At 36.8% G+C, this 27,531-nt stretch overlaps 1 protein-coding gene across 12 annotated transcripts in view; it reads left to right on the forward strand.

The window, feature by feature from the left end:
- The window catches only part of EVI5 (ecotropic viral integration site 5), a 239,151-nt gene that overhangs the window by 135,146 nt on the left and 76,474 nt on the right, over positions 1 to 27,531 (forward strand). For 9 of the 12 annotated variants that reach the window (XM_061411190.1, XM_061411185.1, XM_061411189.1 and 6 more), the window contains 4 exons: positions 8,068 to 8,202; positions 13,776 to 13,916; positions 15,162 to 15,320; positions 26,488 to 26,634. In XM_061411190.1, the coding sequence (XP_061267174.1) occupies positions 8,068 to 8,202; positions 13,776 to 13,916; positions 15,162 to 15,320; positions 26,488 to 26,634 (582 nt within the window). The remainder of the gene's footprint in view (positions 1 to 8,067; positions 8,203 to 13,775; positions 13,917 to 15,161; positions 15,321 to 26,487; positions 26,635 to 27,531) is intronic. The other 3 variants (XM_061411186.1, XM_061411196.1, XM_061411197.1) reach the window with 1 other exon arrangement.

Consider the following 27,531-nt stretch of genomic DNA (forward strand, 5'->3'; position numbering starts at 1 on the left):
TAAAGAAAACAATAAGGTCATAATTCTGCATAACTTCGTACAGTTATGTCCGGAGCATAACCAAATATGTACTAATGCCTTCCCCAGAAGAGGTGGTGAAATTCTTGAGTAATGTTTTCCCTTCTTGATATCTTGTAATTTAATTACAGGATATACTGTAAAATTAACAATACTTAAATGCTATAATATAAAGTCAGTGCATCTTATATTGCATGGTAAGAGAACAAGAGAGGAAAGAAAACACACATATTCAAAGAAAACAGAAAACATTCATAGCAAAATTGGGAGGAATTACTCATGGCAGTTGCAGTCCTTATATATGTAAGTCATCATGTGGTAGTATTTGTAACTACCTTCTTCCACTACCCACTCTGTATTCCTTTACCTTCAACAAGCACTTCAGCTGGTCATGGTTCTTTGCTTGGTGGGATGACCCAAACCTTGAATCCTGAAGGATCTGGGCCATAAGCAATCCTTCCTGTATTGAATTATTGTAATTTTTTTTACCTTAATTGCAAGGCATGAAAATATTAGAGACACTTGAAAGGATCTCCTATGTTTCACATATATTCTTCCAAATCTCCACTGTAGTGTAGTGGACTACTCGGTAGTGATCAGTCAGCCAAACCAACACCATAATTCTCTTTTTTTACTCAATGATTCAGATGTGTGAGGACTCAAAGTGGTTTGCCTTAACTTCCAGTTTACTGTCTCTTCATGGAACCATTCCTCCCTCAGGAAGTAAGAAATCTAGACCAGCAGAGCATAATGTTGCAAAGCAAACATTTGTTGGTGAGTCTGTAGCAGTAATAGTGTCACTCCTATTTACACCCCTTGATTCCTATATCTGTGAATTATGGGGGAAAATGACACTATATTGCACAGTGACTCACAGCATATTCATTCTTCTGGAGAACCTTGTCCCAGTCTTGTAAGGTATTGCCACCTAGCTGGCACTGGAAATGAGTTTTCAAATGGTCATTCCACCCTTCTGTCAGTCCAGCTGCTTGATATTAGGGAATTTGATAAGACTGATGAGTTCCACGAGCATGGGCCCATTGCTGTTCTTATTTTGTTATGATGTGCACTCCTTGATCAGAAGCAGTGCTGTGTAGAATACCATCACAGTGGAGAGGCATTCTGTAATTCCACGGATGATAGTTTTGACAGAAGCATTGCATGCTGGGAAAGCAAGTCCATATCCAGAGTAAGTGTGTATTCCAGTAAGAGCAAAACGTCCCTTCCATTTTGGAACTGGTCCAGTATGATTAACCTGCTACCAGGTAGTAGGTTGATTACCCCTGGGAAGGTGTCATATCAGGGGTGTAGTGTTGATCTCTGTTGCTGGCAGATTGGACACTTAGCAGTGGCAGTAGCCAGATCACCTTGGCGAGTAGAAATCCGTGTTGCTGAGCCCATGTATAACCTCATTTCCAGCTACTGTAGCTACTTTGTTCATAAGCTTATTGGGCTTTCTGAGGATAGAGGCTGACTGGTATCCACGGAATGGGTCATCCCATTCAATTGAGTTTTTTTTTTTTTAATGACTTAAAATCTTTTATTTCTCTAACTTGAGAGCACCATTTTCCCCTTTCTCTATCAAGCAATGAAAAATATTTGACTCCAAAAATAAAAAGCAAGAAACAAAAAATAAAACAGAACTTTTTAGTGCTTAATAGCAAATAGTATTACAGTTTTCAGAGATGAGCTGAAACTGACCTCGTAGAGCAGAGAGCATAGTGGAAGAAGCAGATATTATTATATTCCTTTCATCTAAGTAGGGCAACACTGCAGCTTTTGTGATTTGTCCAGCCCAGAAGGGAAGAATGAGAATGCTCTTGCCACAAGAAATTTTGGACCACACTTTCCTTAGAGCCTAAATCAGAATCTTTCAACTGATTTTTAAAAATCCTCTGCTGAGGTCACCCTTTGGCAAGCATTCACGTGGGAAGCAGCATCTTCACAGTTTTAGCATATTCAGAAAGGTGTGTCTCCATACATCTTCCCCAATTTCTTTCTCACCAGTTTTCCCTTTCTTTACATTGAACCAAGGCATGTCCAGCATTTCCAGTTCACTCACCATGGGCCACCCTTTGGTCCATATTCCAACCAAATAAATGCTAAACCCCCAACTCATAGCACTAAATGCAGAATCTCCAGTGAGTCCATATCAGTACTAAGAACTGATCCCAGTAAAAGCTTTTTGCTCAATAATGCATATGAATGTAATTGAATAGTTCTAGTTGCTATATACAAAAATTGATAATGAGATGAAACTGGCTTAGTGAAGTTAGGTTTATTTTGAATACTCTCTTAAAGTGTATCACTGCTTGTATAATTTTCATTAACATGTTTGTTCTAATAAACATGGAATTAAAACTTCTTTAATCTCAGTACAAAAGGAAAAGAAAACACCTGCCTGGGCCAGGTGGCAAAATCGTAAAAATGCTTCTACTACAATTTAGTATAAGCTGTAACGTAAAATACAGGTATACCTCAGATTGTGGGTGCAATTCCAGGCCACTGCAATAAAGCAAATATCACAAAAAGTGAGTCACACAAATTATTTGGTTTTCCAGTGCATATAAAAGTTAGGTTTATACTGTATTGTAGCCTATGAAGTATGCAGTAGCACTATGTCTAAGAAAAACAATGTACACACATTAATTAAAAGATATTTATTGCCAAAAATGCTAACCATCATCTAAGCCTTCAGTGAGTAAGCTTTTTGTTGGTGAAAGGTCTTGCCTTGATGTTGATGGCTACTGACTTATCAGGGTGGTGGTTACTGAAGATTGACAATTTATATTTTTAAAAAGGCAAAGTGAAGTTTGTTACAGCGATTTTGATTCCTTTCATGAAAAATTACTCTGTATCATGCAGTGCTGTTTGATAACATTTTGCCCACAGTAGAACTTCTTTCACAGTTGGGGTCAATACTCTCCAACCCTGCCAGCGCTTTATTAAGTGAGCATGTGTAATATTCTCAGTCCTTTGTTGTCATTTCAGTAATCCACATGCATTGTCACCAGAAGTAGATTCCATCTCAAGAAAGCATTTTCTTTGCTTATCCATGAAAAGGAACTCCTTGTGCAACTTTTACCATGAGTTTGCAGCAAGTCAGTCACATCTTTAGGCTCCACTTCTAACTCTAGTTCTCTTGCTCTTTTTGTTACATCTGTGCTTACTTCTTCCACTGGTCTTGAACACCTCCAAGTCATCCATGAAGGTTAGAATCAGCTTCTTCAGTTAATGTTGATATTTTGACTTTTCCCTATGAATCATGAATTTTCTTAATAGCACCTAGAATGGTTAATCTTTTCCACAAGGTTTTCAGTTTACTTTTCACAGATCCATCTGAGGAATGGCTCTTTTTTGACAGCTATAGCCTTACAAAATGTATTTCTTAAATAATAAGACTTGAAAGTCAGGATTATTCCTTGATCCTTGGGCTGCAGAATGGATATTGTGTTAGGAGGCATGAAAACAACATTAATCTCATTTTACATTTCCAACAGAGTTTTTGGGTGACCAGGTGCACTGTCAGTGAACAGTAATATTTTGAAAGGAATCTTTCTGAGCATTAGGTTTCAACAGTGGGGCTTACAGTGGTAAGCCATGTCATAAACAAATGTGCTATCATCAAGGCTATGTCATTGATTTTTAGAGAGCATAGACAGATTTAGCTTAATTCTGAAGGGTCCTAAGATTTTCAGAATGGTAAATGAGCACTGGCTTTGACTTCAAGCCTCTAGCTTCATTAGCCCCTAACAAGAAAATCAGCCTGTTCTTTGAAACTTTGAAGCCAAGCATTGACTTCTCTTCTAGCTATGAAAGCTTTAGGTGGTACCTTCTTCCGATAGGAGGCTGTTTCATCTACATAAAAAATCTATTGTTTAATGTTGTCACCTTCATTAATGATCTTACCAAAATCTTCTGGATAAGTTGCTGCAGTTTCTACATTAGAACTTGCTGCTTCAAGTTGCACATTTATTTTATGGAGATGGCTTCTTTCCTTAAATATCATAAATCAATCTCTTTTTAACTTCAAACTTTTCTTCTGCAGCTTCTTCACCTCTTTCTGCCTTCATAGAATTGAAGAAAGTTAGGTCCTTGTTCTGGATAAGACTCTGGCTTCAAGGAATGTTGTGGCTGGTTTGATCTTCTATCTAGGCCACTAAAACTATTTCCATTATCAGCAGTAAGGCTTTTGCACATTTTTACCACTTACGTGTTCAGTGGAGTAGCACTTTTAATTTCCTTCAAGAACTTTTTCTTTGTCCCAACTTGGCTGTTTGGGACAAGACCCCTAGTTTTTGGCTTATCTTGGCTTGCGACAGGCCTTCCTCACTAAGCTTGATCATTCCTAGCTTTCAGTTTAGAATGAGAGATATGCAGTACTTCCTTTCTCTTGAACACTTAGAGGCCATTGTGGGTTATCATATGGCCTGATTTCAACAGTATTGTATCTCAGGGAATAAGGAGGCACAAGGAAAAGGGGAGAAATGCGGGGAATGGCTGGCTGGTCAGTGGAGCTGTCAGAATACACACAACATTTATCAGTTAAGTTCACCATCTTAAATGGGTGTGTGGTTCATGGCACCTGAAAACAACTGTGATAGAAACAGCAGAGCTCACTGATCACAAGCCAAAAATAATAATAATGAAAAAGTTTGAAATATTGTGAGACCTACCAAAATATGACACAGTGACTTGAAGTGAGCAATTGTTGTTGTAAAAAACAGCACCAATAAACTTGGTTTGAAGTAGGGTTGCCATAGACCTTCAATTTGTTTAAAAAAAAAACAATCTTCAAAGTGCAAATAAAGTGAGGAGCAATAAAATAAGGTATGCCTATATTAAATAATACCCACTTCACACTGTAATTAATAGTTAGATGGTCATATATGTAAGACTATTGCAGTAGTTCAAAGAAAGGTGAGAGCATAAATAAAAACAATGACTGTGAAGGTGGAAAGGAGCAGACAAATTCAAGAGGTAGCTGGAAGAAAAACTAAGATGTGGTGATTGATTTGGTATGGGTTGAGTTTAATCATAGTGGAAGTTTTTACTTGGATGGTTATTAGATGATGGGATCCTTAGCATATAAGGAGGAAAAGATAAGGAGTCCAGTTTTGAAAGGTTGAATGTGAGGTGAGTGTGAGGCTAAACAGACGAAGAAAACCAGTAGGAAGTTGTTAATATGAATCTTTAGTTTATTAGAAAGATCAGGGTGAGAATACGGACTTGAGAGTCATCACTCTTTATATATCTGTATATCTGTCGATTTCTGTCTATATTTATTGTCCTTCAGTTCTGGTCATTCACTCAGTCGTGTCCGACTCTTTGCGACCCCATGAATCGCAGCACGCCAGGCCTCCCTGTCCATCACCAACTCCCGGAGTTCACTCAGACTCATGTCCATCGAGTCGGTGATGCCATCCAGCCATCTCATCCTCTGTCATCCCCTTCTCCTCCTGCCCCCAATCCCTCCCAGCATCAGAGTCTTTTCCAATGAGTCAACTCTTCGCATGAGGTGGCCAAAGTACTGGAGTTTCAGCTTTAGCATCATTCCTTCCAAAGAAATCCCAGGGCTGATCTCCTTCAGAATGGACTGGTTGGATCTCCTTGCAGTCCAAGGGACTCTCAAGAGTCTTCTCCAACCCCACAGTTCAAAAGCATCAATTCTTTGGCGCTCAGCTTTCTTCACAGTCCAACTCTCACATCCATATATGACCACTGGAGTTCCATTATTGTATGTTCCTCTCCCTCTCCACCCCAGCCACCACCTTTTTTTTTTTTTTAAACTATTTTGCAGGTCCTTCCTTGGTGATCTCATCCATTGTCTATATAGAATTAAATAGAGTAAAAATCTGATATACATTGTATCTGATACTGTCTTTGTATGGACTGTATTAGACAATGGATGAAATCACATAGGAGGAATCTACAAAATAAGAAAATTAACAGAAAGATTGAGAGAAAACACAGAATATAGAAACCCTGAGGCCTACTGATTGATACACACATATATATGCACATAAACACATAGACATATCTATAATGAAGTAGTAGAACTGACAGAGCAGACAGAGAAGATATGAGGTAAAACCATGAAAGAGTAACACCTCGGAATCTGGGGGAGGAGAAATTTTTAATGAGTGGTCAGTTGTTTTAAATTCCATAGACTATCTGGTGAAACTAAGAGCTGAACAAAAGGGCTTTCCATTGAGTTTTTATATTGTTATTGGATATTAATACTGTTAGTGATTAGAATAGTTTCATCAAAGGATGAAGGCTAAAATTAGTTTGTAGTGGATTGAGGAACAGCTGGAGAGAAGAGAAATAACATGTACACTGTAGAAAGAATCCCTTGAACAACAGAGGATGATTAGAAGTTTTGTAAATTTTATTACTAAAAATTTGTTCCCAATATTGCTAGTCTTTTTTTTTTTTTTTTAAACACTTGGTTGGATGGGTTGGTTTACACCAGATCAGTGGTTCCATTCTCATATTGGCCATTTGGGTTTGATGTGTTCCTTGGGCCCTCCTAATAAAGTTTTAACAAGTAAGCCTGAATTACTGTTGTCAGAGCTTTAGATTAAAGGCAAAAGATTCTAGTATTACTCATAAAATAACTGTGATCTAATTAAACAAAAATCATGGCACCTGCATTTTGGATGCAGCCATTCTGAAACTGTCATTTTTCTGTTTGGTAAGGTAAGTATTTGCTAAGGTGGTATACCTATTGCAGATCTATTTCTTATATTGAAATACTGTTTTAATAGCATCCGAAAGTTACTGGGAGAAATAAAACTGAGTTTAAAAGTTCTCATTTGCCCAGTAGGTGAACTGTGCATTTTTAAAACATAACTTTTTGAGTAATGGGCAAGGGAGTACTGTATATTTTAATTAAGTATTTAATAGTTTTTAAATAGTTTTAATTTGCTATTTGTTTTGTTCCTAATATATTGGAGTAAAAAGACCCATTCTTTACTTATGTTAGTTCAGTAGGAGATTATTCTCTGTGACTCTTATTTTGGAATTTTGAGTTGTCACTGTTTTTTAATCATGTAGTAATTACTACGTGAATTAAATGTGAAGCGATAGTTTATTTTAGGAAGTCTTTTATAGTGGTAAATTAGATGTCTTTTTCCTTTTTTGAACATCTTTGTGTACAAACTAGTTTGAAAGGGGATTTCTTAAATAGCTACATTGGTGTAAAGTAGGAAAGGAGATGGAAGAGTTTCATCCTTTCATGGTTAATTTCTTTATGCAGCATCATTGCTTCTAACAATCTTTTTCATGAATATATTTAAAGAGATCAGTACATTTTTAACAGCAAATACATTTTTGTTCTTTTGGGATTTAGGATGGTTTACGTTATTATAGATGCCTTATTTTTATTCCTATTAAGTTAAAATAGAATTTTCAGTAAATGTCTGTAGTCTATATCAGTGCTGTCTAATATCAATATAATGTGAGCCACATATGCCTTTTAAAGTGCCATAATAAAAGGAATAACTAACAATGAAATTAATAAATAATAAATTTTATTTGATTAAATCAGTATTTTAACTCAGTACATTTGAAATATTATTTCAACATACAATCAGTATTAAAATTAATGAGATATTTTGTCTTTTTATTTCACATTAAGCCTTCAAAATCCAGTTTGTATTTTATACTTACAACCTTTCTTAATTTGACTAGCCACATTTCAAGTGCTCAGTAACCATATATGACTGGTGGTTATGGTGTTGTTCAGTTCAGGTCTATAGAGCTGGAACAGATTCTTAGCATCTGGATGGACGGATAGATAAAAGAAGATATTTATCTTCTACAAATTGGATTCAATTATAAACACCTGATAATGTGATCATCATTATAGATATCAAACCTGGAATTTTTTATTTTCTGGAAAGGAGATAAGCTGGAAATACTAGGTGGATGGAACTTTTACAATCTGGTTACCCTCAATAGCTGTATTGTGTAATTGCACTTATTTTTAATATATATACATGTTCAAACTTCTGAAAAATTTCAGTGTATGTCTATAACTTGTAGCATAAATGCAGTTCCAACTACAATGAAGATTTTGTGCTACAGCTGGAGAAGGAATTGGTCCAAGCCCGACTGAGTGAAGCTGAGTCTCAGTGTGCACTGAAGGAAATGCAGGATAAAGTTCTGGATATAGAAAAGGTAAGAACAACATGAAGGCTGTCATTCCCAAACTGGAGGGGACATATGATAGATATTTAAGTGCTTATTGAGTGGTGAAATTTGGCATGGTTTTTTGCACATTAAAAATCTTACATGGTTATAAGAGAGGAAAGGAAAAAATACATGATTCCTATTTAATTTTTGTTGTTACCATACTGGTCAAAGCTCCATATTTTGGGTAAAAATAGAGATTAAAGTCCTTTTAGAGGGAAACAACCAGGATAATTTTGATATGAATGATATTTAATTATTGGAGAAAAGAAACTTAAGGAATAGAGATTAACTGTTGTCAAGATAAGTAGTACTTAACAGCCTTTAGAGTCACCCAGCTATAGCTGACAGAGTATCTCTCAGACTGCTGCTGCTGCTGCTAAGTCGCTTCAGTCATGTCCGACTCTGTGTGACCCCATAGATGGCAGCCCCCAGGCTCCTCTGTCCATAGGATTCTCTAGGCAAGAATACTGGAGTGGGTTGCCATTTCCTTAAAATCTGGGGCAATTGGGATATGAACTATAAAAGTCTACAACACAGTAATATTACATCTTGGCCATTGACCGAATACTAACCCTTTTTTTTTTTTAGTATATAAAATATGCTGAAAACATTCCTCTTAAGCACATTTCAGTTAATGTAATTAAACAGAAGGCAGCAATTTCCTTCTAGAAGAATTAGATTTAGCTATGAAAAATTTGCCATATATTTGTTAAACTAATGTATGGAATACTTTTGGGTCAGTGTAGACCACAGTGTATTTTTGAATTTAAAACCTGTGCTAAACATGAGTAAAAAGAACTAAAATCATAACCACATTCATAGTTCTTTTAAAAATGAATATTACCATTTTTATCCCAACAGTATATAAATATATCACTTGCTTTTCTCCCAATTCAAGGTAAATTTTAAAAAATCCACTATGAAATTTGCATCCTCAGCACAAAATACACAAATATTCTTTTTTTTTTTAGTTTTTATTTTATTTTTTAACTTTACCTGTGATGCATTCATTTTGATATTTGGCAAAACTAATACAATTATGTAAAGTTTAAAAATAAAATAAAATTACAATATTGTATTGGTTTTGCCATATATCAACATGAATCCGCCACAGATATACATGTGTTCCCCATCCTGAACCCTCCTCCCTCCTCCCTCCCCATACCATCCCTCTGGGTCGTCCCAGTGCACCAGCCCCAAGCATCCAGTATCGTGCATTGAACCTGGACTGGCAACTCGTTTCATACATGATATTATACATGTTTCAATGCCATTCTCCCAAATTATCCCACCCTCTCGCTCTCCCACAGAGTCCAAAAGACTGTTCTATACATCAGTATCTCTTTTGCTGTCTCATATACGGGGTTATCATTACCATCTGTCTAAATTCCATATATATGCGTTAGTATACTGTATTGGTGTTTTTCTTTCTGGTTTACTTCACTCCGTATAATAGGCTCCAGTTTCATCCACCTCATTAGAACTGATTCAAATGTATTCTTTTTAATGGCTGAATAATACTCCATTGTGTATATGTACCACAGCTTTCTGTCTTGTTTTTCTTGTAAAAGTAAATTTGTTTAAAGAAAGAAATTAACCATTGTTTTCAAATATTATAATAGTTTTATCTGCAACAGTGTAGAAATAGACTAGTTAAATAAATACATAAGCATTTCAGGTTAATTTTCATCTGAGTATAACTGTTACAGCTTTCTAAGCTACAGAAAACCATCACAGTTTATATAGGAAGATTTTAGCTGGAGATGTACTTACAGAAGTTAACTTACCTCTTTTGAAGGTTATTAAAGTACAGATGAGTAGTGGAAATAGAAACACTTTTAGGTTTCTCATAACCTCAGACTTGAGAGTCTGTGTTCCAAATCACAAATTCTGAATCTCTGTTTTCTCATCTATAAAATCATAGATGATTTGGGTTCTGTGTTGCATTTGTTTCTTTTACCCTTAGGTAGTATCTAGCCGTTGATTGAGAATCTCATAAACAATGGACATGAAAGAGCCTCAAATTCTTAACTGTTTCTTAATGAAATAGAACAGGGTATAACTACAGTTAATAGTGGAATAATTGTGCTAGAAATCTACTTGCTATTTTTATATTATCTTTGGAAAACTTTTTCTCCTATTTGTTGAGAAAAAAGCCAAAAAAAAATTTAAAATGCCTAATGGGGAGTATTCTGGGCTCCATGATTTAGTTAAGAGTCTGGATCTTTCTCTTTTGAATATTTGGAAGAAGGAAATGTTCTTGGGTCCCATTTAAAAATAGATTTTTAAAGTAGCTTTGTTGGTATTCATGCATCCTATGGTTAATCTGGGGAGGCCTTACAAATAGCTGTGAAAAGAAGAGAGGTGAAAAGCAAAGGAGAAAAGGAAAGATACAAACATCTGAATGCAGAGTTCCAAAGAATAGCAAGAAGAGATAAGAAAGCCTTCCTCAGCAATCCATGCAAAGAAATAGAGGAAAACAACAGAATGGGAAAGACTAGGGATCTCTTCAAGAAAATCAGAGATACCAAAGGAACATTTCATGCAAAGATGGGCTCGATAAAAGACAGAAATGGTATGGACCTAACAGAAGCAGAAGATATTAAGAAGAGATGGCAAGAATACACAGAAGAACTGTACAAAAAAGATCTTCATGACCCAGATAATCACGATGGTGTGATCACTGACCTAGAGCCAGACATCCTGGAATGTGAAGTCAAGTGGACCTTAGGAAGCATCACTATGAACAAAGCTAGTGGAGGTGATGGAATTCCAGTAGAGCTATTTCAAATCCTAAAAGATGATGCTATGAAAGTGCTGCACTCAATATGCCAGCAAATTTGGAAAACTCAGCAGTGGCCACAGGACTGGAAAAGGTCAGTTTTCATTCTAATCCCAAAAAAAGGCAATGCCAAAGAAGCATTGAGCATTCTTTGGCATGCTCAAACTACCGCACAATTGCACTCATCTCACTTGCTAGTAAAGTAATGCTCAAAATTCTCCAAGCCAGGCTTCAGCAATATGTGAACCGTGAACTTCGTGATGTTCACGCTGGTTTTAGAAAAGGTAGAGGAACCAGAGATCAAATTGCCAACATCCGCTGGATCATGGAAAAAGCAAGAGAGTTCCAGAAAAACATCTATTTCTGCTTTATTGACTATGTCAAAGCCTTTGACTGTGTGGATCACAATAAACTGTGGAAAATTCTGAAAGAGATGGGAATACCAGACCACCTGACCTGCCTCTTGAGAAACCTGTATGCAGGTCAGGAAGCAACAGTTAGAACTGGACATGGAACAACAGACTGGTTCCAAATAGGAAAAGGAGTTCGTCAAGGCTGTATATTGTCACCCTGTTTATTTAACTTACATGCGGAGTACCTCATGAGAAACGCTGGACTGGAAGAAACACAAGCTGGAATCAAGATTGCCGGGAGAAATATCAATAACCTCAGCTATGCAGATGACACCACCCTTATGGCAGAAAGTGAAGAGGAACTCAAAAGCCTCTTGATGAAAGTGAAAGTGGAGAGTGAAAAAGTTGGCTTAAAGCTCAACATTCAGAAAACGAAGATCATGGCATCCGGTCCCATCACTTCATGGGAAATAGATGGGGAAACAGTGTCAGACTTTATTTTTCTGGGCTCCAAAATCACTACAGATAGTGACTGCAGCCATGAAATTAAAAGACGCTTACTCCTTGGAAGGAAAGTTATGACCAACCTAGATAGCATATTCAAAGGCAGAGACATTACTTTGCCAACAAAGGTTCGTCTAGTCAAGGCTATGGTTTTTCCTGTGGTCATGTATGGATGTGAGAGTTGGACTGTGAAGAAGGCTGAGCACCGAAGAACTGATGCTTTTGAACTGTGGTGTTGGAGAAGACTCTTGAGGGTCCCTTGGACTGCAAGGAGATCCAACCAGTCCATTCTGAAGGAGATCAGCCCTGGGATTTCTTTGGAAGGAATGATGCTAAAGCTGAAACTCCAGTACTTTGGCCACCTCATGTGAAGAGTTGACTCATTGGAAAAGACTCTGATGCTGGGAGGGACTGGGGGCAAGAAGAGAAGGGGATGACAGAGGATAGATGGCTGGATGGCATCACTGACTCGATGGACATGAGTCTGAGTGAAGTCCGGGAGTTGGTGATGGACAGGGAGGCCTGGCGTGCTGCAATTCATGGGGTCGCAAAGAGTCAGACACAACTGAGCAACTGATCTGATCTCTGATGGTTAATTTCTTCATGCAAGATAGTTATTCTTAAAATACATATACAGTAAATTTCTGGATTTCAGTTGAGAAAATATTTAAAATCCATCACAAAAATGTGTAGTTGGCAAGAATAACTTTATTCAGCCATCTCTGTGGGCTAACATGTTAATGAAATATTTCAGAGATGGAAAATTTTGTAGACTTGGAACTTAGTTTACTCAAGGAACTTTTATTAGAGCCTAATTTAGAATTCTTTGGTCATTCCTGAGAGCAGTTTAATATGGCAACCCTATATCCGAAGATGGGTCTTTCAGGACCCATCTTGTACCCTTGAAGGAAATACTTAGATTACCTTAGAACTAATTTCTTGAGTATTGATTAGTCACAGTAGTGACTAATGTACAAATATTTTATACTCCTTTTCCAAAGTGGTGTGTTGAAAAAATAAAATTTGAACTGCTCTCTTCCATAAATCCTTAAAATATAAATGATGTTCATGCTTTGTTTGAAGTCCTGATCAGAGGTTAGTATGTTTATTGCCATGTTGAAAAACATTTTTAATCTTGTTGCTCCATAATTCTGATTAGTGTTTTATTAAAACAGAATTAGATTCTCAGTGTCCTTAAAATTAAAGACAGTTCCTTCCTGGTGGGAATGTAAAACATGCAACTGCTTTTGAAAAGTTTGCCAGTTTCTTAAAAATTAAATGTAGAATTACCATATGATCTAGCATTTCTGCTCTTTCATATATACTCAGGAGAGTTAAAAACATATATCTACACAAAAACTTTTACATAAATGTCCATAGCAGCATTACTCGTAGTAACCTCAAAGTGGAAACAACTCATATTTCCATCAACTGATGAATATATAAATAAAATGTCGTATATCTGTACATTGAAATTATTATTTGGCAATTTTAAAAAAAGATGAAATTTGAAAACATGCTGAGTGAAAGAAGCTAGTCATAAAAGGCCATAAATTGTATGATTGCATTTGTATGAAATATTCAAAATAGGCAAGATCGTAGAGACATACGTTAGTGATTGTCAGGGCCTGGGGGTGTAGAAAACATAGAGTAACTGCAAATGGGCATAGGGTTTCTTGGGGGTGATTAAAATGTACTGAAATTAGTTTGTGATGCTGGTTGCATAACCCTGTGAATACTCTTAAAAATGGCTGACTAATAAGTTTCATAGTTTGTGGATTATATCTCAATAAGATTGTATCAAATTAAGCACAATTACATATGAGATAAAATAGCTCTTGTTATTTTGCTGTATTGTTGTATATGCTATATTTTATTCTTTAAATTAAAAAAAAATCCCCAATTCTCTCTTGCATTAGAGAAACAACTCCTTTCCTGATGAGAATAACATTGCAAGACTTCAGGAAGAACTCATTGCTGTGAAACTGAGAGAAGCAGAAGCTATTATGGGTTTGAAAGAGCTTAGACAACAAGTCAAGGATTTGGAGGAACACTGGCAGGTATATGAGTATATTTTGTGTGCCTTTTTTAAAAAAAATGTAAAACCTGAATATCCATTTTGTATAAATTTGAAGTAGTTAACGACCGACACTAGGGTTTGAGTTTAAAGTGAGAAAGACTCTGTTAGGTACAAAACTGAGAGCATTTAGAAATTGAAAGTACTTTAAAGCTTTTTTTCTCTTTGATTTTTAGAATTAAGTAAAATGTGAAATAGAGACCAAGTCATATTTTTGTTGTCTTATTATACCATTGTGATTTATGTTAACTTTTTCTAAAGAACTAAGAGAAAATATTTTTTATATTATACTTATTTCTTCTGTTGTTAAATTCATTGGTCATTATGAAACATCAGAAGGGTGTGTGGCATCAACATAAATTTATGAATTTGTAACTTCTTTTGAAAATGGTTTTATCACAAAATAAAATAGACATTTAGTTGGTTATATGCCACAAATTTATTCACATATGAGGGAAACTACTGATAAGTAGCAAAAAAGAAAAAAAAGAAAAATAGAATCTATAAGACAGAAGGGAAAACAGAAAGGAAAAAAACTACGTATTATTTCAGAAAGTGATCTTGGTATGAATTGGGGTGGGGAATATATCTAGCAAAGTTCTTTACATTGCCATGGCTTTTTTTTTTTTTTTTTTAAAGAAATATCAGACAGCAATAAACTGGAAATTAATTAAAAACAAATGAAAGAATTTTTTGAGAACACTGTTCTTAATTTCTGCTATTGTTTCCCTAATTCATGAATGGTTCCATTTCCCCCTTTTCCTGGGATTTCATTAAAAAATAATGTAAAAATCTCTCAGGGAAAAATGAGGATAAAAATTATATTTTTTACAATAATTAATCTACAGAATAAAAACATATTTGAACTGTATCTGAGTTTATACTCCAAATCTGCCACTTACTGGCTGTGGGACCTTTCTGGAGTTACTTAATCACAATTTCCATTTTCTTTTCTGTACAGTGAAAATAATAGCGTTTAACTTTTAAGATTTTCTGGGAATTAAATAAAATGACACATATAAAGTGGGTTATACAGTACTGGGCCTGAAATAAGTGCTCAGTTAATTTGGCTTTTATTTATAAATATATATATATATTTATAAATATATAAAAGTATATATTATATAATATTATATATTATATATATAAATATATATGTTTATATATATATATGTGTATATAGTACTGGGAATATTTGTTGCAATATAATTTTTTTTTTAAATTTTAGCGCCACTTAGCTCGTACTACTGGGAGATGGAAAGACCCACCTAAGAAAAATGCCATGATTGAGTTACAAGATGAACTGATGACCATCCGACTTAGAGAAGCTGAAACACAAGCAGAAATAAAAGAAATAAAACAGAGGATGATGGAAATGGAAACACAGGTAGCCTAATAACTTTAAAAATTATTGTTAACCCATCAAAAGTTTATGTACAAATTGTATCATCCTTACAGTAGAGCTAAAAGGTGGACATATGAAACTATCTCATCTACAATTTTCTATCCCAAATGAAAAGGACTAAAACGTAATACTATATATATATATATTTTTTGGCCATGCTATGTGGCATGCAGGATCTTAGTTTCCCAACCAGGGTTTGAATCTGTGCCCCCTGCACTGGAAGTGCAGGGGCAATTTTGACCAGTGAACCACTAGGAAAGTCCCAAAACCCATATTCCTTGATGGCAGAGATTTAGTGTCTTCTTTAACTCTTTCAGCAAAGTTGAAGCAAGTCGTAAAACTCTATTTGACTTTGTTTCCTTATTGCAAACCTAAAAGGGAATATTCAGGTTGAGCAAAATTTCTTAACATAACTTAACATTTGGGGCCAGATAATTTTTTATTGTGAGACTGGCCTGTGCATTGTAGCACGTTTAGCAGCATCTCTGGCCCCTAACTACTACCACATCCCTCTACCCTCTATTCAGAAGCACCACACCCCCACCTCCCTATGATGGCTGAAAACATCTCCACACAGATGTCAAATGTCCCCAGGGAGGCCAAATTGCCCCTGCTTGACAACCACTGATACAGAATGTAATGTGAAGGATGCTTCCTAAAATTGTGTAATGTGGTGACTCTGAGCAGTCAGTTCCAAAGTTATACTTCTCTTGTCCCCTGTTTCTCTAGTAAATACTATCTCAGATATTCTTGACTTAAAACCTACAAAGTCCTTTTTATGACACCCATTTGCATTATAAAACTACATTTGGGATATTTGGTTTTTATGTGGTACATCTATTCTCTGTAATGTTATTTGGTTTTCAGAATACTTTTTCAGTCAGTAGGGGGCATAGTTAACTCATATATCATCCTATACACGTAAATGTAAAATCATCATCCCAACTTGAATGTGATAACACAGATATGTAAATCCTTTAGAATAAGTATATCTCATTTTACATTGTTCACAGAGTTATTTCATGTGTTTTTCATTGTAGTTAAAAATAATAGTAAGATTATAAAAAGTAGAAATCTGGCTTTATGATGGGCAGTTTTACTCTTATGATCAGATTTTATCTCAATATAAATATTAAATATGCAACCACAACTTTTTAGCCAGTGTTCAGGATTTATTTCAGAGTGACTATAGGTAAATGAGTCAAACTCAACAAATGTAGTTTTTCGAACTTATGAATACAAAGCAGTGTGTAGCCATCAAAGATCTTATACTTGAAAAATCAGTCATGCACAAACTGTATTTAAATTCACTATATAAGATGAATGTTAACTAAATTTACTGTGGTAATCATTTCACAATATATGTAAATCAAGTTATGCTGTACATGTTAGACTTATACAATGCTGTATGTTCACTTCAGTTGCTCAGTCATGTCTGACTCTTTGCAACCCCATGAATCGCAGCACGCCAGGCCTCCTGTTCCATCACCAACTTCCAGAGTCCACCCAAACCCATGTCCATTGAGTTGGTGATGCCATCCAACCTTCTCATCCTCTGTTGTCGCCTTCTCCTCCTGCCTTCAATCTTTCCCAGCATCAGGGTCTTTTCAAATGAGTCAGCTCTTTGCATCAGGTGACCAAAGTATTGGAGTTTCAGCTTCAACATCAATCCTTCCAATGAACACCCAGGACTGATCTCCTTTAGGATGGACTGGTTGGATCTCCTTGCAGTCCAAGGGACCCTCAAGAGTCTTCTCCAACACCACAGTTCAAAAGCATCAGTTCTTCGGCGCTCAGCTTTCTTTCTGGTCCAACTCTCACATCTATACATGACCCGGGAAGAACCATAGCCTTGACTAGATGGACCTCTGTTGACAAAGTAATGTCTCTGCTTTTGAATATGCTATCTAGGTTGGTCATAACTTTCCTTCCAAGGAGTAAGCGTCTTTTAATTTCATGACTGTAATCACCATCTGCAGTGATTTTGGAGTCCAAAAAAATAAAGTCAGCCACTGTTTCCACTGTTTCCCCATCTATCTGCCATGAAGTGATGGGATTGGATGCCATGATCTTAGTTTTCTGAATGTTGAGCTTTAAGCCAACTTTTTCACTCTTCTCTTTCACTTTCATCAAGAGGCTCTTTAGTTCTTCGCTTTCTGCCATAAGGGTGGTGTCATCTGCATATCTGAGGTTATTGATATTTCTCCGGGCAATCTTAATTCCAGCTTGTGCTTTCTCCAGCCCAGCGTTTCTCATGATGTATCTGCATAGAATTTAAATAAGCAGGGTGACAATATATAGCCTTGATGTACTCCTTTTCCTATTTGGAACCAGTCTGTTGTTCCATGTCCAGTTCTAACTGTTGCTTCCTGACCTGCATACAGATTTCTCAAGAGGCAGATCAGGTGGTCTGGTATTCCCATCTCTTTCAGAATTTTCCACAGTTTATTGTGATCCACACAGTCACAGGCTTTGGCATAGTCAATAAAACAGAAATAGATGCTTTTCTGAAACTCTCTTGCTTTTTCGATGATCCACTGGATGTTGGCAGTTTGATCTCTGGTTCCTCTGCTTTTCAGCCAGCTTGAACATCTGGAAGTTCACGGTTCACATATTGCTGAGGCCTGGCTTGCAGAATTTTGAACATTACGTTACTAACGTGTGAGATGAGTGCAATTGTGTGGTAGTTTGAACATTCTTGGCATTGCCTTTCTTTGGGATTGGAATGAAAACTGACCTTTTCCAGTCCTGTGGCCACTGCTGAGTTTTCCAAATGTGCTGGCATATTGAGTGCAGCACTTTCACAGCATCATCTTTTAGGATTTGAAATAGCTCAACTGGAATTCCATCACCTCCACTGGCTTTGTTCGTAGTGATGCTTTCAAAGGCCCACTTGACTTCACATTCCAGGATGTCTGGCTCTAGGTCAGTGTGAGTGATCACACCATCGTGATTATCTGGGTCGTGAAGATCTTTTTGTACAGTTCTTCTGTGTATTCTTGCCACCTCTTCTTAATATCTTCTTAATATATTAATATCTTTGAAATATCTTCTGTTAGGTCCATACCATTTCTGTCCTTTATTGAGCTCATCTTTGCATGAAATGTTCCCTTGGTATCTCTAATTTATCAATAAAACTGGAAGCACTATATAATTCAGAAATTTGTAATTAGAGAATTAAATACAAATTGCAATGGAGAATAGGACAGGACAATTAATTCCAACTAGGTGGTTTTGGAAAACCTAGAAGAAATTTGGAAAGGAGAAAACCTTCCTAAGGAATTTGTATTTTGCACTATTCCTGACTAATAGATATGGTTCCTAAATGTCAGGGCATGTACTGGTGATGATCCATGATGCTTTCTCATTGCAAAGTGAGAAAAATAAATAAAAATAGTGTGATGTGTTGATTATCTAAAGAATATTGCATTAAACACCCATGTATCCAGCATCCAGATTAAGAAATAGGTCCTTGCTGATACATGTAGCTCCAGTTCCTTCATTTTAATGACTTTTAGAAAAGTGCGCCTGGTAAGTATACCTTAGTTTATGGAGCCACTTTCCTCCTTGTACTGACATTTGCTATTACAGACATTGCTGCCCTGAACATTCTTGCATGTTTCCTTGTGTATATCTCCAATAGGAGTTTCTTTAGTACAGAGGTTCTTATCTGTTTTGTGTGCCATGCACCCCTTTGGGAGCCTGAAACCTATGAACCTCTTTTCAAAATAATATTTTTTAATGCAAAGAATAAAATATATAGGGTTGTGAAGAAAATCAGTTATATTGAGGTACAGTTATCAAAATGCAAGTTTGTGATATAGAGGGCAGACACAGAAACATACATAATATATTCCCATTGCAGAAATCAGTTTTTTCATAATTTAGATTTTTTTGTACCTGAATTAGATTGTACTGTAATTTTCTTTTGTCGGGAGACTTTTATCTGGTTTTGGCACCAAGGTTATAGTAAGCTTGATAAATGAGTTGGGTTGTATTTAACTTTTTCTGTTCTCAGAAGTTTTTTGTAAGATTGAAATTACCTGTTACTTAAATATTTGCTGGAATTCATTCCTTTTCTTTTAACTCCCTTTTTTTTTTTTTTTGGTCATGGGGTAGTTGAGATCTTAGTTCCCCTACCAGGGAATGAAACCCCTGCCCCCTGCAGTGGAAGCAAAGACCACTGAACCACCAGGGAAGTCCCTGGAATTCATTCCTTTAAACAGTCTTGTCTTTTTGTTTTGTGGGCATGTTTAAGCGATACATTTGAAATTCAAATCTTTAGATGAAGTGGACAATTTCCTAGGGAAATACAATTTGACTTGATGTGACTTTTGCTTGTTTTTTCCTTGAGCTTCTGGGACCTGTGAATTTGTGACTGCCATGAAATTTGGAAATTTCTTAGTCATCATTTCATCACATACTTATTATCCCACACTCTCTTCTTCAGGAATTCCAGTCGTACTTACATTAAATTGTTGATGTTGTCCAGCAATTCTTGGTTATTCTTTGCCTTCCCATTATTTTTCCTCATTGTATTTCAGTTTCTGTTGATTGACCTATTTCTCTTGATTTATCACTAAGTTCATTGATTCTTTCCTCCACTTTGTGAGTTATCTGATGAGCCATTGAAGGCATTCTTTACGTCTGTTACTATGCTTTTTACTTCTAGTATTTCCTTATAATCCTTACAGTTTTCATTTCTTTGCTGGTATTACCTATCTGATGTTGCATATCTTTCTCCTTTCCCATAGAGCCCTTAATTTAAATTCCCTGTCAGAAAACTTCAATATGTGTGTCATATATGAGGCTGGTTCTGTTGATTGCTTTATCTCTTGGAAGTGTTTGGTTTTTTACCTTTTCCTATGCTTTGTAATCTTTTTTTTTTTTTTTAACTAGATGTGCATCTTGTGTAGGAGAGTAGACTAAAGTAAATGGTTTGTATGCCTGGAAACGGGTACATCTTTCCTTCTACTGGGCCTTTAATGTGGGGGGTTTGAGTTAATACAGTCAGGAGTTGGGCAGGTTTGAGGTTTGTTGTTTCTGTGGTTACCCTCATTGCACCACAGGCTTCAAATTCCTCTAGCAATGTCTTATTTTTAGGTTAGGGGCTGGTTTGCCAGAGGGTTTTCTCACTATCTTTAGGTCTGCCCTTTGCACAGCACTTGAGGAGTTGTCAGTCCCCAGCAGTGTCCCACTGTTACTTTTGTTCCACAAGAAACTGGAAGAGCAGGGAACACGCCTGCCCTGTTGTTCTGAGAAAGCCACAGTCTTTCGCTGCATTAGTGTGTTCCTGTATCTGGGGCATCTGGCCTCCGTGCTCGGGTCCTGTGTGTGTTAGTCGCTCAGTCGTGTCTGACTCTTTGCAACCCCGTGAACTGTAGCCTACCAGGCTCCTCTGTCCATGGAATTCTTTAGGCAAGAATACTGGAGTGGGTTGTTATGCCCTTCTCCAGGGGATTGTCCCAACCCAGGGATCAAACCCAGGTCTCCTACATTGCAGGCAGATTCTTTGCCATCTGAACCATCAGGAACCCTATTCCCAAGCTATAGTCCAGCCCCTTCCCCAGATGCACTTGTTTTCCCAGTGCCCAAGGGACAGCAGTGTTTGTTGTCCTGCTCCAAGCAAATTAACCTTTGGTTCCCTAGAGGAGATAAGCAAGGATTAGTGCCCTTTCCCCCTCCCTGAGGCCTGTACTATGGAGATCTCTTTCTCAAGACTCTCATCCATCTTTTCGGTCTGTTCTGTTGAAGAAAAATGTACAAGAGTTTGTGAACTGTTTTGTCCCCACAGGCTCCACACTTTCTAACCAGCCCATACTTATGCTCCACCAGTTTGATATTTATTCTAGCTGAATTATTCTTAATGGCTTCTAGCAGCATCTGCCATGTCCCTTCTTAGATTTGGGGCTGGTTAGTTATCCTGTGACCTCTCAGTGTGTTCAACAGTAGTCATGAACTTAGAGTTTGGCTGCCCTTATTTTTTTTTAATTGAAAACCAGTGTTCTTTCTGACTCTCTACATCCTCAATCAGAAATCAAAAGTCTTTATTATGATGTGTTTGAAGTTATTTTATTTTATACTCTCTCTCTTCTTTTTTTTCCGTTTTTTCCTCCTTTCTCGCTTTTTATTGGGTTTGTTTTTCTTTTTCCTTTTATTCAGCTCAGTCGCTCAATCATGTCCAACTCTTTGCGGCCCTATAGACTGCAGCACACCCAGGCTTCCCTGTCCATCACCAACTCCCAAAGCTTGCTCAAACTCATTTCCATCGAATTGATGATGCAATCCAGCCACTTCATCCTCTGTCGTCCCCTTCTCCTCCAGCCTTCAATCTTTCCCAGCATCAGGGTCTTTTCCAATGAAACAGTTCTTTGCATCAAGTGACCAAAGTATTGGAGTTTCAGCTTTAGCATCAGTCCTTCCAATGAATATTCAGGACTGATTTCCTTTGAGATTGACTGGTTGGATCTGCTTGCAGCCCAAGGGACTCTCAAGAGTCTTCCCCAACACCACAGTTCAAAAGCATCAGTTCTTCAGCACTCAGCTTTCTTAATGGTTCCAACTCTAACATCCATACATGACTACTGGAAAAACCATAGACAGACCTTTGTTAGCAAAGTGTCTCTGCTTTTTAATACGCTGTCTAGGTTTGTCATAGCTTTTCTTCCAAGGAGCAAGCGTCTTTTAATTTCATGGCTGCAGTCACCATCTGCAGTTATTTTGGAGTCCAAAAAAATGAAGTCTCTTACTGTTTCCATTGTTTCCCTATCTATTTGCCATGAGTGATGGGACTGGATCCCATGATCTTCATTTTCTGAATGTTGAGTTTTAAGCCAGCCTTTTCACTTTCCTCTCTCACTTTCATAAAGAGGCTCTTGAGTTCCTCTTTGCTTTCTGCTATAAGGGTGGTGTTATCTGCATATCTGAGGTTATTGATATTTCTCCCAGCAATCTTGATTCCAGCTTGTGCTTCATTCAGCCCAGCATTTCACATGAGATACTCTGCATATAAGTTAAATAAGCAGGGTGACAGTATGCAGCCTTGATGCGCTCCTTGCCCAATTTGGAACCAGTCTGTTGTTCAATGTCCAGTTCTAAGTGTTGCTTCTTGACCTGCATACAGATTTCTCATGAGGCAGGTAAGGTGGTCTGGTATTCCCGTATTAATTTGACTTTTATAATTCCTTTTCTTTTCTACTAGTGTTTGTTACCTGGGAAAAAAAATGCTTCCCTGACGGAACAAAGTCTAAAGTTACTAATTATCTCTGGTTTTTTCCAAACTGTATTAGGTCCTTAGAAGAACTCCCATGTGCTCTTGCATCTTCTAGTCTTATATCTTACTATTATTGTACCTCCAAATTCCTATTATTTTTTTACCTCCAAATTTCTAGACATTATTGTCTTATGGAGTCAATATTCCTGTGGTTTTGTCTGAAAAGTGAAAATGAAAGTCGCTTACTCGTGTCCAACTCTTTAAGACCCCATGGACTGTATAGTCCATGGAGTCTCCATGCCAGAATACTGGAGTGTGTAGCCTTTGCCTTCTCCAGGGGATCTTCCCAACCCGGGGATCGAACCCAGGTCTCCTGCATTGCAGGCAGATTCTTTACCAGCTGAGCCACAAGGGAAGCCTGTGGTTTTGTCTACCTGCATGCTATTTTTTTGCTCTTTATTCTTACTTTTATTTAACAGTTTCCTCCCAGTTTCAATCATGAGTTGTAAACTTTCTCACTTTCTTAAAATAAATGTACTTTCCTCTGTGATAGTTAACTGAGTATACTTTTATAGGATGAATTTTTTTTTTTTTAACACTACCAATTTTTCCTGTTGAGATGTCTGCTGGATATTTCACTTTCCACCTTCACAGATACTGTTTTTCCCTTGATTTGCCTCTGCTTTACTTTAGCATTCTATAAGTTTTGATATAATATATTTTGATAAGGATTTATTTATATTTATCCCAAATAGTATTTGGGACTAATTGTACTTCCTAGGGTATAGATGCATACATGATTTTTGTTGTAAAAATTCTCAATTTTTACAACAATTATCATCTTCTTAAGCCATCACAGCTCACTTTTTTGGGGGGAGGGCACCACCTGTAAAGTATATTTTATACCCCTTTATTCTTTTTTCTATCTCTTGACATCTTCTGGGACACTAATTTTTTCCTCATTGTGTCTAGTTCTTAGATGCTTAGTTTTATCTGACTTTTTCCGACCCCATGGACTGTAGCCTGCCAGGCTTCTCTGCTCATGGGAATTCTCCAGGCAAGAATACTGGAGAGTGTTACCATGCCCTCCTCCAGGGGATCTTCCCAATCTAGGGATCGAACCCAGGTCTCCCACATTGCAGGCAGATTCTTTACTGTCTGAAACACCAGGGAAGCCCAAGAATACTGGAGTGGGTACCCTTCCCTTCCCCAGGGGATCTTCATGACTCCGGAGTCAAACCAGGGTCTCCTGCATTGCAGGTGGATTCTTTACAAGCTGAGCTACCAGCGAAGTCCAACTCTTTATGACCCCAGGGGCTGTAGCCTGCCAGGCTTCTCAGTCCATGGAATTCTCCAGGCAAGAATACTGGAGTGGGTTCCCATGCTCTTATCCAGGGGATCTTCCCAACCCGGGGATCGAACCCAGGTCTCCTGCATTGCAGACAGATTCTTTACTAACTGAGCTACTGGGGAAGCCCTCATTATGTTTAATCTCCTATTTAACCCTTTAATTGAATTTATTATCAGTGTCTGTTAATTTTGGAAATTATATTTGGTTATCTTTCAAATTTGCTGATATTTTGACAGTGACTAGTTCTTTATGCTTCTTTTTATGTTTAATATGTAAATATGTAAACTATTTTGTATAAAATCCTTATGTGATTTTTATCTAGAGTTCTTAAGAATCTAGCATATTTTTTGTCTGCCATTTCTCACTCATAGTCAATTCTTGGGTTTTAATTATTTGTGTGAGTATTTTGTAATTTTGGAGCATGGAATGGTATTTAGGGGTACAGAGAGGAGTTTTGGAGTGTATGTTGAAGGGGTGTCCCTCTGAAGTATAGTTATTTGTTTTAATGATAAGACAGAGATAGACAGAGATAAGATAGATAAGATAGAGATAACACAGTAAAAAGAGGTTGTGGAACATTTTGAATATGGTTAAGAAGTTCACTCTTAACTTTGTAGACAGACAGTGTTCATTGATTGAAAGTGAGAAGAAGAGAGTAGAGGATGGTCATAGGAAGGAGGCATTACTTCTGTGGGTCAGGAAGATGAATAGTGAAAATAAAGAAACCTGGAAGTGGTAGAAAGTGTTTGAGCTTAAATCTATCAGGTGATACAGATTTTAAAATGAAAACTGGAGGCAGGATCATTTTCATAGAATGAGATAGAATAGTAATAGTAATAACCGAGTATTTGTTAAATGTCTTCTATTTCAGGCATTAGGAGAGAACTACTTTCATAAGCTTTTCTCATGTAATTCTCACAACACAGCCTTAAAAGTCAAGCAGTAATATCTCCACTCCTATCAGTATACTAAAACTTGATAGAATTAGATAACTTCACCAAGATTGAGGAATTGTTAAATGAGGAGCCAGATTTTTGCCTGTGTTTGGTTATGAAAATGCCTACTGTTTCAGGACCCTAATAGAGTAATTTAGAATTGAGAGAATCAAGCTGAGTCAAGCCTGAATATGAAAACTACTTCATGTCAGTGAATTCACTATCTGTAATGTTAAGGTCCTATTGTATAGTAAAGGGAACTATATTCAATATCCTATAATAAACCATAATGGAAAAGTATTTAGAACGGGGGCGGGGGGGAAAATATATATATATACACATATATATGTGTATATATATATATAATTGAATCACTTTGCTGTATCCCAGAAACTAAAAGGGCTTCCCTGGTGGCTCAGACAGTAAAGAATCTGCCTGTAATCCAAGAGACCTGGATTCAATCCCTGTGTCAGGAAGATCTCCTGGAGAGGGGAATGGCAACCCGCTCCAGTATTCTTGCCTGGAGAATCCCAGGGACAGAGGAGCGTAGGGGGCTACAGTTCATGAAGTAATTGTAAAGACAATTAAATGAGAAATAGATAGTATTTTGCATATGGTTTTCTTTAAAAAAAAAAAAAAAAGGATTATTGTTGTGTAGTCACTAAGTCTTGTCCAGCTGTTTTGAAACCCCATGGGCTGTAGCCTGTCTGGCTTCTCTGCCTATGGGATTTCCCAGACAAGAATACTGGAGTGAGTTGCCATTTTCTTCTCCAGAAAATCTTCCCAACTTAAGGATCCATCCCAAGTCTCCTACATTGCAGGAGATTCTTTACCACTGAGTCACCTGTGAAGCCCTGGGTACGTTTTTCAAATGAGGAAATAGAAATTAGACATTAATTAGTTTGTTTAATTACCAAATGGTAATCCAGAATTCAAAGCTAGTCCATAAGCCATAAAAACAGACTGTGCTATACATTGTAGGAATGTAGTTAACATGACACAGTTTGTGACATCAAAAAGTTTGCAGTTCAGTAAGTATCTTTTCAGTGGTATCTTTTCAGCGATCTGTGCTTTCTTTTGTGAACTGGAAAGGGGAGTTATTAAATACATCATATCTCTGTATCTATCTGTTTATACCATATTGCCTATTTCAGAAATTAATACCTATAAGTTCTATATAAACATCCTTATAGTTAAAAGATATTTATTGTATGAATGGTAAATGGATCTTTAATGAAAGTTTCTAATGTGAACCTTATGCATTCTTTTGATTTTTAAAGCAGTTTTATAATTTAAGTATTTAACTATTTGTTGAATAAAATAGACCTATAACTAACAATAACATTGAAAATATTGCTGAGACATAATATACACACGTAGAAATTTATAAGTTTTGTGATAGTCATGTCCAACTCTTTGCCACCCTATGGACTGTAGCCTGCCAGGTTCCTCTGTCCATGGAATTTTTCAGGCAAGAATACTGAAGTGGGTTCCCATTCCCATCTCCAGGGGATCTTCCCAACCCAGGGATTGAACCCTGGTCTCCTGCATTTCAGGCAGATTCTTTACCTTCTGAGCCACCAGTTTTTTATCTGTATTCTGATATTTATATTTTTATCTGTATTCTGTATTTATATTTTTAATTCTTAGAACCAGATCAATAGTAATCATCTTCGAAGAGCAGAGCAAGAGGTGATCAATCTACAGGAGAAGGTGCAATATCTTTCTGCACAGAACAAAGGATTGCTTACCCAATTGAGTGAAGCAAAGCGCAAACAAGCAGAGATTGAGTGCAAGGTAAATATATCAACTAGCAAGTTTATGTTTTAGTCAATATAATAATGTTTTTTTGTTTTTGTTTTTATCTCATCACTGAGTACATTATCATAAAACTAAAAGAAGCTAGTCTTATTTCCTACTTTTCCTGAACTTAGTTTGGCAGTTGCTTTTGGGCCAGGTTACCTCATCATGCTCTGGGTAAATTTCAGGCTGGAAACTTCATTTTCAACCACATGGTTAGGAAATTAAGTTAACCAAGTGATTGAGGGTTGGTATCTCTGTTGACCTGTAGCCCTTTAAAACTGAAACTTTTAATGTCTCAACCAGAAAGATAGGTAATTTAGAGAAGTTGGGTCTACTCTGCTTTGATTGGCACCTTATTAGTGAGCTGTCAATATTGATATATATTTTCTGGATAGAGAATAAAAGAGCTGTGTGTGTACCCAAGGGTTGGCAAAATTGTACGCATTTCAAGTTATTATTTTAATCAATTAAATTTTTTATGGAGTGTTTGGATTCATAAAGCATGGAAAAGTTTTTGAATGCAAGTATTTTTTTTCCTTAAATAAATTTATAATACAGCAATGATTAGAGAGAAGGCGAAGTTGGGAAATGAGGTAGAAGGAGAGGGGTTGTGTGTGTGTGTGCGTGTGTGTGTGTGAGAAATAACTAAAGAGATGACTGTGGTGAACATTAGAATGAATTACGAGGGCAAGTTTGGTTTTGTTTATGAGATTTAAAAAAAAAAACTAGACATTCATCTTTCCATGGTGAGAGAGTAGGAATAATGCCCTTTAAAGATTCCAGCCTTACTATTCTATGATAAGAAATAAGACTTTCAATGGCAGATATAAAGCTGTAATTCCATCAACTTGTTCTAGTGTCATTAAAAACCAAAAGTGAAGCTTGAGTGGT

This window comes from Bos javanicus, chromosome 3, assembly GCF_032452875.1.
Source record: "Bos javanicus breed banteng chromosome 3, ARS-OSU_banteng_1.0, whole genome shotgun sequence".
NCBI classification, from domain to species: domain Eukaryota; kingdom Metazoa; phylum Chordata; class Mammalia; order Artiodactyla; family Bovidae; genus Bos; species Bos javanicus.